This window comes from Stegostoma tigrinum, chromosome 20, assembly GCF_030684315.1.
Source record: "Stegostoma tigrinum isolate sSteTig4 chromosome 20, sSteTig4.hap1, whole genome shotgun sequence".
NCBI classification, from domain to species: domain Eukaryota; kingdom Metazoa; phylum Chordata; class Chondrichthyes; order Orectolobiformes; family Stegostomatidae; genus Stegostoma; species Stegostoma tigrinum.
In genome coordinates this window covers 26,549,007-26,565,226 of record NC_081373.1, presented here as the reverse complement: position 1 = coordinate 26,565,226, position 16,220 = coordinate 26,549,007, and the positions used below count along the sequence as shown (strand labels likewise).

General features: G+C 38.5%; 1 protein-coding gene across 3 annotated transcripts in view; it reads left to right on the top strand.

The window, feature by feature from the left end:
* Nucleotides 1–16,220, top strand: part of plpp4 (phospholipid phosphatase 4) — a 250,252-nt gene that overhangs the window by 51,536 nt on the left and 182,496 nt on the right. For all 3 annotated transcript variants that reach the window (XM_048550709.2, XM_048550712.2, XM_048550710.2), the window contains exon 2: nucleotides 9,699–9,807. In XM_048550709.2, the coding sequence (XP_048406666.1) occupies nucleotides 9,699–9,807 (109 nt within the window). The remainder of the gene's footprint in view (nucleotides 1–9,698; nucleotides 9,808–16,220) is intronic.

The window sequence follows — 16,220 nt, the reverse complement described above, 5'->3', positions numbered from 1 at the left end:
AGATGCTTGAGCCCCCTTGCCCATTCAAATGACTAAAGCTCATCTTTGGCCTCAACTCCATTTTCCCCAGCAGCTCTGCATAAATATTTTAATTTCCTGAGTTCAAAAATATGTCTATCTTCGTCTAAAATAAGTTTTTAGTAATGAAACATTTATAATTTTCATGAGTAGAGAATCATAAAGATTTGTAAACCCTTAATGAAATTTCTCAGCTCAGTTGAACAAGTGATAGCAAAATACTGAAGAGGCTGGAGATCTGAAACAAAAATATAAAGTGCTGGAGAAACTCAGCAGATCTGGCAACATCAGTGGCAAGAGAAACATAATGAATGTTTCAAGTGCAATATGACTTCTTTAGAATCCTGGATTCTAAAGTGTCATTGGACTCCAAATAATAACTCCAGTTCTCTCTGTGCAGATGCTGCCAGACCTACTGAGATTCTCCTGAATTTTCTGATTTTTCTTTTCAGTCCTAACTGATCTGCCCTTTATTCTGAGACTGTGCCCCATGTTCTACATTTGCCAGATCAATCTGCCAAATCCCTTGTGAATCTGGTTTCTTTAAATTAAATAACTTTCTTTCCAGTAAACTCCTGGGAGAATAGGCCAAATTTACTCCATCTCTCATGATAGCATTACAAAGGAAGATGGATATGACTCCAACCTGTTGAGAGCTCTTTTGTTGCTTGGCTTCCATTTAAGTTTTACACTGACTGCTTGAAGTCATGTGCAATCAATCTATGCTTTGATATCAAAGGCAGTCACTGTCACCACCTTGATCATCACTAAATTCTTCAAGGAATGAGTTCCATGACACTTTGGTGGTCTAGTATAATGATCTGAGTTGTGAGAATACTGGACTAGTTGGATTTTCATTGTGCTGATATTATTGGTCACAATTTCTTTGAATGTTTGGAATAACCAAAGTAAAAGAAATTAGCGGCAAGATTCTGGGGTTGAACTGAGACACCAAAAAAATGTCGCCAAACTTGAACCAAACAAACATAAGTAAGTCTGAGTAAACATGTATACTGAACAGGTAAGATAACTCATTTGGGAACAGGAGTAGGCATTCAGCTGATTGAAACTGCTCTACCACTCAATTTATGGCTGATCATGCATCTCAATCCCACTTTCCCACATTGTCACCATATCCCTTGATGCCACTGGTGTCTAACAATTTGTCAATTTCTACCTTTGTGTTCTCTGCCCAGCCCCCTAGGGGAGAGAATTCCAAAGATTCACAACCATCAAAGTAAAGAGGTCTCTCCCGATCTCTGTCTTAAATGGCCTACTTCCTATCTTGAGATTATGTCCCCTGGTTTTAGACTCACCAGCCAGGGGAAACCCCTTCTCTAATTCTACCCTATATATTTGGGCTCAAACATTCTGGATTAACATGAGATCAGTATGAGTTAATAGTAAAACTCTGGTTTGACACTAATGGGCTTCACTTTCAATAGCTAATGCGATTAAGATGGATCTCACTCAGGCATCAGTGTGTCACTAAATTTTATTAAAACACAGCCTCTATCACAAAGGATTCGAATTCTACAAGCTTGAAGATCTAGTCTTATAACAGCCTCAAATTTAGATTATGTCAACAAATGCCCACAACTTGTAGTTCAATCAATTATCCAGAAACTGAGATCCCCAGGATTCCTGAAACTACTCTGCCTGCTAGTTTTCCCCAGCACTGTTCCCTAAAACTTCCCCTCAGTCTTAACTGCCTAGAGTTTTTCCAGTAGCATCACTTGTGTCACCTGGAGCCACTTCTGAGACCTCATTCTCCTCACCCTAAACTGCAACTAGCTCTTCGAGCAAACACCCAAATAAATTGAAACCAGGGAACGTTCTTATGGTCCATCTAACTCCGTAATGACATAACCTGCTTTAAGCTGTGTTTAACCCAATCTTCAGGCTTTATTGACTGCTTTGAAGTTAATTTAGCTTCAATCCTTCTAGATTGCTATTATGGCAAGCTTTGCAGATACCATGTTTTCAGTTTAGTAAGACAGCCTAATGTTTTTATAGCTCTGTCCCTTCTGTTTGGGTTCCATCAAAGAAATGTGGGTAACCTTCAAAATTGCCATTTATTTTAGGTTATTTGGTAATTGATTAAAGCCCACTATTTCAATTAATTTTTCTTCCTAGCAATTATCCTCCTTAAAGCAAGTTGACCCCACTATTTGACCAACTCAAAGATCAAAGTATTTCAGTTGTATTTATCCCACTTTATACTGTTAACTTTAATTTCCCAAACTAAAAATTTATACAAAAACACAAGTGTGCCTTGGATATTCACAGCCCGAATATGGTACCTCATTAGCCTTTCAGTGCCCCCATTCATAAAATTATGCAATTTCCTAATCCTGGAGAAGCCCTGTACTATATAAACAACGGAATAGACTATATAAATAAAACTAGGCATGTTACATAATGACCAAGCCGAGGGCATTACATTGCTAAATATTGTGTCTTGCTATTGATCTAGCTATCTTTAAATAGAGCAGATAAGCTAAACTGGTCCTATTTTCCCTCATAAATCAATCATTGTGACATTAATGATTATCAGTTGAGATCTTAGTTCTGCCATAAAGATATAGTTATCAGTCATGTTTGTTCTCACTGCTCTCTCTTTTTTTAGGCTGTCATAGATTTTTTTTCTGAGAGCTAAATGTTAGGAATCCACTCAAGTCAATTCATAATGGGAAATTCATCCCTTACATCATAAACATGCAACATAATAACAATGTAATCATTTTCCAGCCTCCAATGCTTTCACAGGCAGATTAAAATAACCATTGTAATATGATTTCCATTACACCAGCTAAGCTCAACAATTAAAAACATGCCATGTTGCCTGACCCAGCTGAATGACTGATGTCCAAATTATAATGTTATACATGTTTGTATCTGACTGTGAAAGTATGGGTCGTTTTAGTTTGTAGCACATTGACAACTTTGTAAAAGCAAAAAGACGAGAATTACCAATGCTTCCATTTATGTATTGTACATTGAATTTTTGGAACAGAAATGGGCTGTTTGGCGATGTTGGTCCTTTCTGGCTTTTATACCCTATCTGAACACCTATTTGGACATCTTCCAACTCCACCCTATCTCCTCTGTTAGCATATCCTATTCTGCAGTGTTGTAAGCTAGCAACAATATCCCAAGATTCTTCAGAAATGCGAGGTCATATTTTGTCAATTTTTATCTATGAAGTACAGTGTTGTAAATGAATAAGAAGCTGTGTTAAATTGAGTATTGCTTTCCTTTTAGTGCTCCATCCCAATGGTGGGATATCTGGATAAATTACAGATGTTCAGGAGTTTTCAACAGCAACTAAATATCAAGTTTATTTATCTGGCTCTGAAAACAAAGATAGCTTTGGCTAATTTAACTAATGCCTGGCATTGTACTGTAATGCTTTGGTGTAATTTGTAGAGGTAGTGGCTATAATCTTCCAAACTTACTTAGATACAAAGTTAGTGCCAGAGGGCTGGAGCACTGCAAATAATACAAAGAAAAACACAAACTACTAGAGAAACTCAAAGGGTCTGGTGGCATCTGTGGAGAGAAAACATGGTTAAAGTCTGGAGTCCTATGAAGCTTCTTCAGAACCATTCTTTTGAACTCAAAATATTAACTCTGCTTTCTCTCCATAGATTCTGCCAGACCTCCCTGAGTTTCTCCAGCAATTTCTGCTTTTGTTTGTTTCAGATCTCCCAGCATCTGCAGTTCATTGTTTTATTCTGATACACATGTTACACTCTTGTTGAAGAAAGAGTATAAGAATTAGTTCAGCAATTGAAGACCTATCAGTTGGTTTCAAAAGCTTTTGGAGATGATATTTCAGCTGACTGCACAACCCACATTTGCAAAACACAAAACAAAACCTCTCCTGTTAGATTCTGCAATTGGGCAGCAATTGCTTAACAATTCTGAGTACACTTATAGCTATGCTACCAATAGTTTAAGGTCATTTAAGCTTGTAATGTGGCTTATTTACACCTGCTAGTAGTGCAATACATTCATACACAGGATCTATTCTTTGCCAACAAAAATAATATGTTCAAGATTTACAAGTTTTTGAAAGCTAGTCAGGAGCCTGGGGAGCTTTTAGTTTCCTATTGGTTTCTCCATAGCAACATCATAGCCAATAAGAATTGACTTGAGAAACAGTCCTCTTCCCTTGTACAAACACATTTAAACTTTGGGATTTTTGCTTGTTCAAATGAGGGAAAAATGAAAAATTTTGGCAGTGTGTCTCCCTTTTCAACAATATAAAATTGTACAGCTTAGTCCTGTATTTTAGAATAAAGCAAGGGAATCATCCTTGGGGAATTTTATACAGGCAAAAAATAACAGTGTCATTTTTAACAGTGGAGTCTGTTACAGAGGGGAGGCGAACACCTCCCTGATAATTAAAACAGAAACAGCCAGAAACGCTCACCTCACCTCATAATCTGTTAAAAGAAATGTGAAACGAGGTATATCCTGCCTCTCACCTCCCAATCTGTTATAAATAAGACGTGAAATAAGATGAACTCCTGACAGCCACTCTACAATCAACAAGTAACCAGTTATTTATTTAACTTTGACGTAAACAAATTAACAGAACTGCTAACAAACTGAACAATTCCCCTTTAACTACTGACTATTCCTGCATAAAACAAAATTCTAATGGTATGCCGTTCCAATAAATACAAATCCCACTTACATACGCCAAATTAATTCTTTAAAAAAAACTTAATTTTTAAGAATTACAGCCAGAATAAATCTTCTAGAATGTTCTTTGCCTTCTCCACCGTCCTCCAGTCAGGAATACCTTCTTGTATCAGGAATATTAGCTAAGAGTGCTATGGTACCTTTTATTTAGATGGTGCTTAATCTGAGAAATTTCTGACAGAGCCAGTGAGTTCCTTTTCAGATGGCAGTTCACTCTCACACCAATTTTTCAAATGGCCTTTTATTTGATGACCAATCAATTTCTTCCACTCAGATTGGTCCTAGGCTGTCAAAGCCATCAAATTTAAATTTAATTGGTTTTCACTCTCTACATACCTGGTTTAAATTAATTGGCTGATATTCAAATTGGTTGCCTTGCTAGTGAAACAAACTGCATTATTATTTTCTAACCATACAGCCTCTGATACAAATGTTTCAATCTCAAGAACTTTCATGCATCTGCAGATTTTTTTAAATCTCCAAACCTAGAAAAGCACAACATCTTTCAAAGGGACCATGCATTCTTCATCCCTATCATTTTACAAAAAAATTCTAACATCCTGCATTCCAGTCCACAAATACTCTACCCATCTTCACCACAAATGAAGCCTGTGTCTGTCATCTGTTTGGAAGATTTGTGTCACTTCTGACTATAGTCAGATTTGGGTCTAGTACAAACTTAAACAGTTTTATAGTAACTAAATTAGTTCTTTGCAATGGAGTGTAAGCATTTGTGGATCTTTCCCTGTTTTCTTGAAACTGAAAGACAAGTCAGATGTTTTGTTTCCTTGGTCAAAATTCAACTTGCATGAGATTGCACAATGAATAGTATCACAATTGCCATGCATTATTTGCTGAAACCAATACACAGCTTCAATAAGCTTTGCTGTCAGCATGGTTACGGCATTTCTCATTGAAAAACTAATCCAATCTTTAAACATGATGCACACAGATTTCTGTCTAAATTCCTTCCTATTTCATTAGTTTTATTGGCAAATACTTACAATTTGGCCATCAGATTCGTAGTCAGTCACTTCACAAGTTTGCTGTAGCGCTCTCTCACACATTGATCCGAAAAACAAAGTCACAGCTGTTCATACATTCTAGTTAGGGTCTGTTCTTTTCTGATATTCAGATTATTGCCAGAACCAAAGGGGATATAGACAAGGAAAATATACTGAACATTTTAAGCTCTTAATTTTAAACTTATGAATTAGCTGGGAGGTGATTTCTCACATTTGAGCTATGTTTTAAGGGGACAGAGACTTTGAGAAATTTTTTGTGCTTTCCATTTTAAAATGGAATGAAAGTAGAAGCAAGCTTTGTCACAATAATATCACGTTAAAGTAAGCACCTTGATTTGTTTTAAGTTACATGTGTTTAGTATCTGAATAAAAGCTGATTTCTGAACATTTTCCCACAGTTTGTACCTACAAAGAACTTGAAGTAGCCTTGATCAAGAGGAAATAATGCTTCAGATCATTCTTGATTATCTTCAAACGCTACATACTGAGAGAAGAATATGTAGAGTATTTGTTGGAGGAGGCAGGTCATACCATACAAAGTGTGTCAGGGCAGCAGAACAGAATGCAGAATACAGTGTTCACACCTCAGAGAAGGTACAGAAAGAGAGATCAATGTTAACATTTGAGAGGTCTGTTCAAAAGTCTGAAAACAGGGAAGAAGCTGTTCTTGAATCTGTTTGTAAGTGTATTCAAGATTTTATATCTTCTGCCTGATGGAAGACGATGAAAGAGAGTATAACTGCAGTGGGAGGAGTCTTTGATTCTGTTGATAGGTTTCCCAAGGCAGGAAGAAGTATACATTGAATCGATGGATGGAAGGCTGGGTTGTGTGATGGATTGGGTTGTGTTCATGACTCTCTGTAGTTTCTTATGGTTGTGGGAATAGCAGTTGCCTTACCATGCTATGATGCATCCTGATAGAATACTTTCTATGTGTGTCTATAAAAATTGGTAAGAGTTTTTGTGGACCAACTAAATTTCCTTAGCCCCCTGAAGAAGAAGAGGCGTTGTTGTGCTTTCTTGACCATTGTATTGACGTGGGTCGACTAGGATGCATTGTTGATGATCATCACTCCCAGGAACTCGATGCTCTTGATCATCTCCACCTCAGTATCATTGATGCAGACAGGGGTGTGCCCTTCACAATGCTTCCTGAAGTCAGTGACCAGCTCCTTCATTTTGCTGATGTTGATGGAGAGATTATTGTTTTTACACCATGTCACTAACCACTCAATTTCTTTCCTGTACTTTGTCTTGTTGTTTGATATCTGACCAACAATGGTGGTGTTGCGAGCAAACTTGCAAATGGAGTTGGGGTGGCATTTGGCCTCACAGTTATGCATGTATAAGGCATAGTAGGTTATAAAATACACAGCCTTGCAGACAACACTTTTTACTGTATCTTGGTACATGTGAGAATAATAAATCAAACTCCAGTACAGGCTAACTGCAAAAGAAAACTTGAGGCAACAAGTGATGAGTTAAGCCCACAAAAAATATTTAAACTAAAGCAGGGAAGATTTATTTCTAAGTTTGCAACAGAAAGAGAATCCGTGAATATTAACCTGCCAAATCCTTTGTCCCACTTACTCGGCTGGCAGGGTATTAAGCTGATCCAGAAGTAAAAAACAATACCAAACCACCTACTTTGGTAACCAGATTGGAGAAGGCAGAGGTATTCACATCAGTGCCCAGATCACAGTTCTATGGATTAGTGTTTCAGAATTTCTAGTACTGAATCTCATCTACTTTTGTATAACTTATGACAGAATCACTGCAAAGCATGTTGTATTTCAAAGCTTTTTGAATACTTATGTATTATGAAACTGAGATAAAGTTAGGGCATGCTAAGAAACATTTATAGATGTTGACATTCTTGACTTCACTATCTTTTCTAACCAAAAACTACAACTTCCAAACTTCAAAGAATTTCATACACCATCAAGTCAAGTAGCATGCGATCCCTATTTTCCCTTGACATCTAGTTCATTGTCACTCTACCTGCGGTGCAATCTTTATTGTGTCTCTGTTATGAATGCTACCATAATAAATACTTGTCAAAACCTATCTGTCTTGTTTTAAACTCCGGATATGGTGTTTTATGCATTCATCCTCCTACCTTTTATGCTTAGAGGCAGTCCCAGATTTAGGAATGTCCCACTAACAAAAGCTTGTGCTTCCTAATGTGACCCCACACAGAGTTGTATTAAAGTTGATTTTTAAAGATCCAACACGTGGAAGTTACTTCATTTTATGAACAGATATTTTATATTGTCCTGTACTGTGTTCTGACTTGCATATAAATCAACTTGTGAAGTGAGTCAAGAATAGAATCCATTTGCAGACCAGGAATTACCTGTATCATTGTAAAATCTGTTTCATTACACACTTTTCAATTCGTACTTTCCCAGGGCATAACCTTTGCTCATCTATAATTTTAAGCTATTTAAGCCCAAGCCTGATGGCCATCTGAAACTTCATCCCTTTCAGTCTTTTGATTTTTGTAGAACACGTGAAAGGAATTCTTTAGGAACAGGTGCTGGGTGCACATTAAGTGTGTGGTCAGGTAATTGACCTGTTTGAATTATTCCCAGGCCCTGGAAGAGATATTCCTGAAAGCTGACTATCTCGGCTACTTTTTATCCAAAGTAGGTGAACATCAGCCCTGGAGTTCGTATCTTTTGGTGGGAAAGAGAATTTCCAAACTTACGCACTCTTCTTCCACCAGCACCTCCCAGATAATTGGTGAATTCTTTCCAACTTATTTTGCACTTTTGCCGCGCTAAGGTAGCAACATCACTCAAGTGAATCCAACATCTGTTTAAAAGTGAATATTTCCTGTGTTGAAAATGCCTCCGCTGTTTCCTTTTTTTAGGAGAAGAAAAAGCTTTATTATAGAACTGGAAATGAAGTTTGTGAATGTTCATCTGTTCAAGACCAACTTTCTTCTGGGTTGGCTGGGGTCTGAAGGAATGGATGGGTAGGATGTTGGGGAAGGATGAGAATTTAGTCCAGGGTGTCCAAAATGGTACAGGATTCATAATTCTAGCATTGATAGCTCCCTGACATTTGTCAGACATACCAGTTGCCTTCAAGCCAAAATCTGTAACATAAAATATGGGCTTAGTTTCCATTATGCAAATTATATCTAGTAGATGTCCCCTATTAAAAAGACTTAAAGATCAAAATTTCAAAAGAAAGTAGGCCATTTGTCTAGCGATGGTCCTTGCTAACTTAGAACACTATCGTGGAATTCCTACAGTGTGGAAACGGGCCTTTCGGCCCAACAAGTCCTCACCAGCCCTATAGCAACCCCTAAGGTACACATCCCTGAACACTATGGGCAATTTAGCATGGCTAATCCACCTAACCTGCACGTCTTTGGACTGTGGGAGGAAACCAGAGCACTCGGAGGAAACCCATGCAGGCACAGGGAGAATGTGCAAACTCCACACAGACAGTCGCCCGAGGGTGGGATCAAAGCCAGGTTCTTGGTGCTGTGAGGCAGCAGTGCTAATCACTGAGCCATCGTGCCGCCCCGAATTCCTGAAGCAGAGTTTTTGAGTGGACCAACGTAATCAGTAAAAACTATTTATTAAGGGATATTTGCCTACTTTCATAGTGATAAAATTCTTAGGGAACAGGAAATCACAAAAATTAAAATAATAAATAAATAAATCATAAATTCAAATTCCAACAAGTGCTTAAAGACCAGCAAACTAAAACAGGGCCTCTTTTTCACAGTAACTCTCCATTTTGTTTCTGCTGGGTCTCATCCTGGGTGAGGTAAAATTTTATTTTTCACATGGTAAAATTGCGCTTCATATTGTTGTTCTTACAGGGAGAAATCATCTTCCCCCACATCCCCCCCAGCCACATCTCCACCTCCCCTCACCGCTTCCACCTACAAAAACAAACCTTATCTTTGCATTTTCTTCACAGTTTTACAGAATTTCTGGATCCTTTCCAGCGCGTCATTCAACCAGAAGAAATTTGGCTGTACAAAAACCCCATTGTGCAGTCGGACCACATACCTACTCGCATTATGTTTGTAAGTACAATCCTTGATTTTTAACAACTGAAACGCCAGAATATCAGTTTATAGTAATTTGCATCAAGATGCAGGATGTCACAATAGGTCATAATAATAATATCACATAATATCATCATAGCTGATTTCTGTGGAAGGATTTTCCGTCGAGATATCCATCGTGACCAATCAATATGATTAGATAGATGTAAAAGTGAGCTGTAGTAAGAAAGATTACGTAGACAGCAAAAACTGGGGTAATTTTCCAAACTGGAGGGCTGGTGTGGACCATTATCCAGTATAACAATTTCTGTAGATTTCAGGATGCAATTCACTAATCATCAGTTTAAATGGTCAGGTGATCATATACAACATGTGCACTTATTTGCAATACACACTCACTGTGGGTAAAGCTTCATACTGGCAGTACAAAGTCAGAAAATTGTGCGTTAAAAGTGATAGCAAATGAACGACAAAATTAACATTCCATAAACATTTAAATTGTTCATTCCACAGATCTTTCATTGTGTTCCTTCCAATATTTTTGATCTAGAAAGAGTCCACGGTCTTATTTTTTTACAAAAAATGAAAACACAGGTCCTTGAATCACTTTCTTTTGTCAAGATAGTCAAGCTAATTTTTAAAACTGTTTTATAGTCAGATTTGATTTTTCTGGGGCACTTTGTTTTTCAGCTTTACACAGCTAAGTGCTAAATACTATTTGGATCGTTCATCTGCTGTGCCCTTGGTGCGGAGTGTGCAATACACAAAAGGATGTCAATTTCATTTGGATCATCAATAACAGAAAATATAATATTAACCACAGTTTAGAACTCTGCAGCTGTGTCAGCAAACAATCGTTACTTTCTAACTTCAATATTTGCTTTGTTTTAAAAACTGATTGGCCAAGAAAAGAATAAATGGGTTCTAGTTTTATGATTTATTTTCAATTGGAAAATGATATTTTCCAGCTGCTGATTCAGCATTCCTTGTAATCCAAGAGAATTTTGTGGCATAGTTGAATAAAAATTTAGAGAGTTGACCTGTGCCCAAAGCCCGCAGAGCTGCGGATGCATGGTCTGTTGACGATAAAGCCAAATTCAGCAGCGAGCAATGTTAAAATGCCACCTGCAAGCTGGCATCACCAGTTGGGATCCTGCCACAGTTTGCCTGTTGATGATGCTGAGAGATTGCTGGTCCCTGAACTTCGCAAAAGGCACTGAAGTCTAGGAGAGGAGAGAGAGTCTGTGGGAGGCCTCCAAAGTTCCGACACTGACGCAGAGTTTTTTTTTTCAGTTTTGGGCCAGAAAGACCGCTCTGATTTTGTTTTTTGGACTTACAAAAAAAAATAATAAAATCCTGTCCCTCCTTTCATAGTCTTTTTAAAAGTCATTCTAATTCCGGGTGCAGCAAAGTGCAACTCCACTCAGGTGCCCCTGAATTTTACATCCGCATTCCTAAAACAGACACAGAACTCCATTTTCCACCCCTGTATGAATGTTCTAATTAATCCATTGCCTGTCCTTATGATCAAGTTGAATAAGATTTATGGGTCATCTGTTTCACTTTAAGTTTAATGGTAGTTTTACACAATAGGGCTCACATTTGATGGATGCTGGATTGAAATTAAGCAAACTTCTATTTCATAGGATAACCATTACAGCTGTCAAAATATAAGAGAATTTAATTAAACCTGTTTGAGATTGACTTGAACAGAGGACCAAGGATCTGTAATGCCCGCTGGATTACTAGATTCCTCCAAGTACAAAGTGTAATAAAATATATTTGATTAAATTCCAACTTCCACTGCAAACTTCATAACGATGACTCAGTGCTCAGCACAGCTTCAATAGAAGGATGGCAGCTCCTGGAAAGAAAAAAGAACCATCAAGGTGCACTAAGTTGCTTTTGTTGTCTTTGGACCTTTTAAAGAAATGAAAGAAACTCAAAAACAATTAATTAAATATCGATGTAAATCCATGAAACCACCTATATATTACAAACACATGAAGTCATGTTTTTTTCTATTATTGTACTTTTAGTTTGAAGTATAACAACTCTAGAACTCCAGACTTAGATCTGCTTACACAATTTTATAACCAGGGTAAGCATTAAATTTAGGACCGTGTCCAAAATCTGTAGACAGAATTAAAAGGTGGACAATTTTGGAGCATTTCCACTTCCTCTGTTTCTATTAGGAATTCTTTACAAGCCAGGATCAAGAGGGGAGGAATAAAGCAGATTGTGCATCTATTTAATTTATCCTTTTTACGCAGGCCATCATTTATTATTCATCCTAAACCATTGTAAATCACTGTTCCCATTGAACTGCTGCACTGTTTATGCTCTCACAACACTGCTGATTCTCAGAATTACATGAGCCAACATCTTGTCCTTTGACTCACTTTAGATGGGAGCACAATGGTATACCAGTCATATGGATTTGAGTCTACATGGCATTACATCTGAAAGTTCATCTGAAACAAAGGAAAATCAGAAACAGAGTTATGCATGTCTTCAAAAGAAGGCACCAATCTATTCATGTTAGTACACGAGGCAACTCTGTATGAAGAGTACAGTGGTCAGAACAGAGTCCCCTAACTTCGCTATACAAATAGCACTGAAAACAAATTGCAAGGTGGAATGATCATTCTGCATGCGGGAGGCTTACTCTTTGAAGAATTTTTCCACATGAGAGTTACAACTTTGTGGCAGTTATGCTTTTGAAAATGTGAGTACAAGAGTAAAGATAGCTTGCTCCAATTGTGTGCTACGCCTGGAGAATTAAAAACAAAAAGTGTTGGAAATCACAGTGGGTCAGGCAGCATCTACGGAGAGAGAGCAAACTAACATTAAGTTTAGATTACTTTTTATCAGACCTGGAGCATTGTTTACATTTTTGGCTTCCTTACCTAAGGACAGATAGAATGCAACACAGGGCGTCTAATGAAGGTTCACTTACTGATGCTGAGGATATTGGATTGTTCTAAGAGGAAAGATTGAGGAAACTGTTCCTATTTTCTAATGAGCTTAGAAGAATAAGAGGTGATCGTATTGGAATATACAAGGTTCTCACAGGATTCAACAGGATAGATGCAAAGAATGTTTATCCAAGGTGGGATTTCTAGAACTTCTAGAATTTCTTCCCCCAGCTGGTGGTGAGTATGGAATTCTATACCTCAAAGAGTGTCGACGCTCCATCATTTGAGGATGATCAAGACAGAGATAGATTTCTTGACATTAAAATTATCGAAGGTTGTGGGGATAGTGCAGAAAATGATGTTGGGGTAAAAGATTAACATAACTTACGGAATGGCACAGAAAACCTGAAGAGCTAACTCCTGCTTTTTGCAAAGAAATGTTCGGCTTTTGCTCTACAGTGATACTGTCTCTAGCTATTTCCCATGTTCAAAGTCCCACTGGCTTGAGAAGTACATCACAACCTGTTGAACAAATTAATTTTAAAATATCTAGAAGGTGATGTTTTCTGAAGCCCTTCTATTCCAGCCGAGACTGGATATAACAAGATGGCCTGCATACCTTGCTAATCTACAATGCCAGACCAAGTGAAGCAATTAACCTTCTGCCCATCTGTGCTATATTCTCTGCATGATAGAGATAAGTACCAGTGCATTTCTGCTGTCCGGAATTTGCCCTTGATTACTAGTGAAAACAATCCTCCTTTGTTCCATTCCAATTGAGAGGCTTCCAGAATACTGATCTCCTTTATTTCATCTTATCTCACACAAAAATAAGCAGCTGTTTAACATCTAGGGCCTTCGGGGGATTCAGTTGTGAATTTCTTTCCTAGGCACATTACTATAAGCTCCATGTACAACGATACTGGGCCAGAATCCTGCAATGAATATATTCAAGAATTCATCAGATCGACTTTTGTAGGTGTTATGCTCACTGCTGCAAAAGCCATGCTATTTTAGAACTATGAATGATTCTGCTTCAGTATGAGGGAGAGCTTTGAAACTACATTCCGATACTTATCAGTGTAAGTGGTTTATAATGTAGAGTTCTTGCCGGAATCACACTTACTGTCATTGTTTAGAATGTGATTATTCTCACTCATGATAGTCTTTAAAATCCATTGCTAACTCAATTTTTTCACATCAGTGTATTGACTGGGTTTTGCAAATAAAAATAATGAGGTTAAGACCAAAAATGTCACTGCTATTAAAAGACTAATTTGGAAAGCAACATTAGGTGACTGCATTGACGCAGTTAATGATGTAAATAAAGAAGCTGTTGTCTGGGATTAACCTATTTCTCATCACATTGATACTTTGCCAGGAGACTTAATATTAAATACAGAGTGACTAGACCTGAGGTGGAGGTTCTGATGTTACACATTCCCACCAAACTCACTGTTCAATTCTAAGCTAATTTGTATTGACACAATATGTATCTATCGCTGCCAAGCAGCCACTATGACACTGAAAATGAATGTTTATAATTACGAAGCCACTTTCCTTCAAACTTTAATTATTGTTAGAGATCTTTTAAATTTTTTTGGTTTCTCTATCTCTGTTTTTATCTTTTGTTATTTCACACTCTTCTGTATTTGGTATTGAATTGAGTATTCTCATTGACACTTCCTAGTTCAGTGTCTTTAAACTAGAAATTGTCAACCTGCACTTTTTGATGATAGAGTCACATGATTGGGCACCGACTCTAACTCATTCAATTTGAGGTGACAACAGATGAACTTGGTCACCTGAATGATCATTCTGTTGGCCCAAGTGCCTGCTAGGCTGCCCTTCGCTCTTAAGTATTTCTTGCCACCTTTGCACTGAGCCGTGGGACCAGCCTGCATTGCTGGGAATCTGCATGGTCCAGCTGGCCCACTCTTCTCAAACGCCAACTGGTCTTCTTTGATGAGTGATCCACTGAAGCACATTGCAGCAATATAAAATGTAAAACAATTGAATACTTGGGTAAGGCAGAGAGAAGGCTGCATCATGACTGATATAACGATGGAGATATTAGTGGGAAAGGTGGGCAAGACAGGCAGTGCCATGATTTTGCAGGATGCCAAGGACTGCTCAAAGCCAACTGTTGGAAGGGAATGAGAATACAATCTGAGAGGTAAAGTCCCACATTCTGGATCTAAGAACATGGAAGCAGTGCCATATGAAGTCAGGCAACTTCAAAGATGCGGTTAAGGTCAGTAAAGTTACCTTCAGATGACATTTTTCACTCATCACAACATCTTTATCAATCAACACACTGATTTCTCACATGGTTCAATAAGCTACATTGCCATCACTACAGCACTTCCTGGTACTGCGGGCATGCACCTTTACATCCAGGTACTCCATTTCACTCAATACCAATGATATCTCCAGCTACTGGCAGGCCCATCCCTCACGTACTATACTGTATGACTGTAGACATTTTGCCCTCCCTCTCAAAACAAGGTGGCATGTAATAGGAGGTGCAAGAGCCGTGGGCCCCTGCACTTCCTGAATTCTCCCTGGAATACTGCTCCTAGCATCATGGGATTACCTGCGATGGTACTCCTGACATCCACCACGCTGAAAACATTCAGGCTAACAGTCCGTTCCTGCCTACGCCCCTCCCACATTCTCAGTACATCCTAATTCTGCTGTTTAACACGATTGACAAGCTTCTGCTGGTGTACCATGGAGCTCATGTTTCACATCTCATCACTCCAACCCTCAAAAGTGATTTCTGCTTTCAGATGCCATGTAAGTGCCCTCTGCCCAGCCACAGCAGAGGCTGCCCAAGGAGGAAGAGAGAGAGAGAGGACACAAAGCAGAAAGGCAGGCCCCCATCATTTGAGCTGTCAGACTCACCCATCTGCTCAGAAAGTTATGTTGTTCCTACATTGGAGGCTAAAACGGGGATCAGGTCAGCATGTGATAAGTCTCTGGGCTCAAGTGGATTGCAGTTAGCTCAGGGGTAAAGACAGTTCATTTGTCAATTCTCCAGGAAGTGACGTAACAGATGAGACTTTCTGTACTGGACTGTGATGAGGACTTCACATTGAGAGAATGCATGAATCTGATGTATACTGACTGGCCTATCAGATTACAACCAGTTTCTACCCAAAAGCATGAAGGAGTCCAACTCCATGTTTGGCGGCGAGCAAAGCGTACAACTAGTTTTCTGAGCAACCTCTGTTCCATCGTTTTGATAAATCCAAGGACAGTAGAAATGCTGCCACCTTGGATGTTGTAGCTCCCCATGGACAGGTCTCCTATACCTCTGTCCTATCACTGAGAATCTTGCAGTCTCCTGTTGGATCTGTTAGAAGAATGATGAACATATTCACACAAATGACCTGTGAGGCCCAGGTTTGATCTCCAGGAGTTGCACTCCGAGAGAACTGTGGTAGGTCAGCCCTATGTGACAAATCTTCCAGCCCTTGCTGTGTTTCAGGAAGAAATTGTGAATGAGAT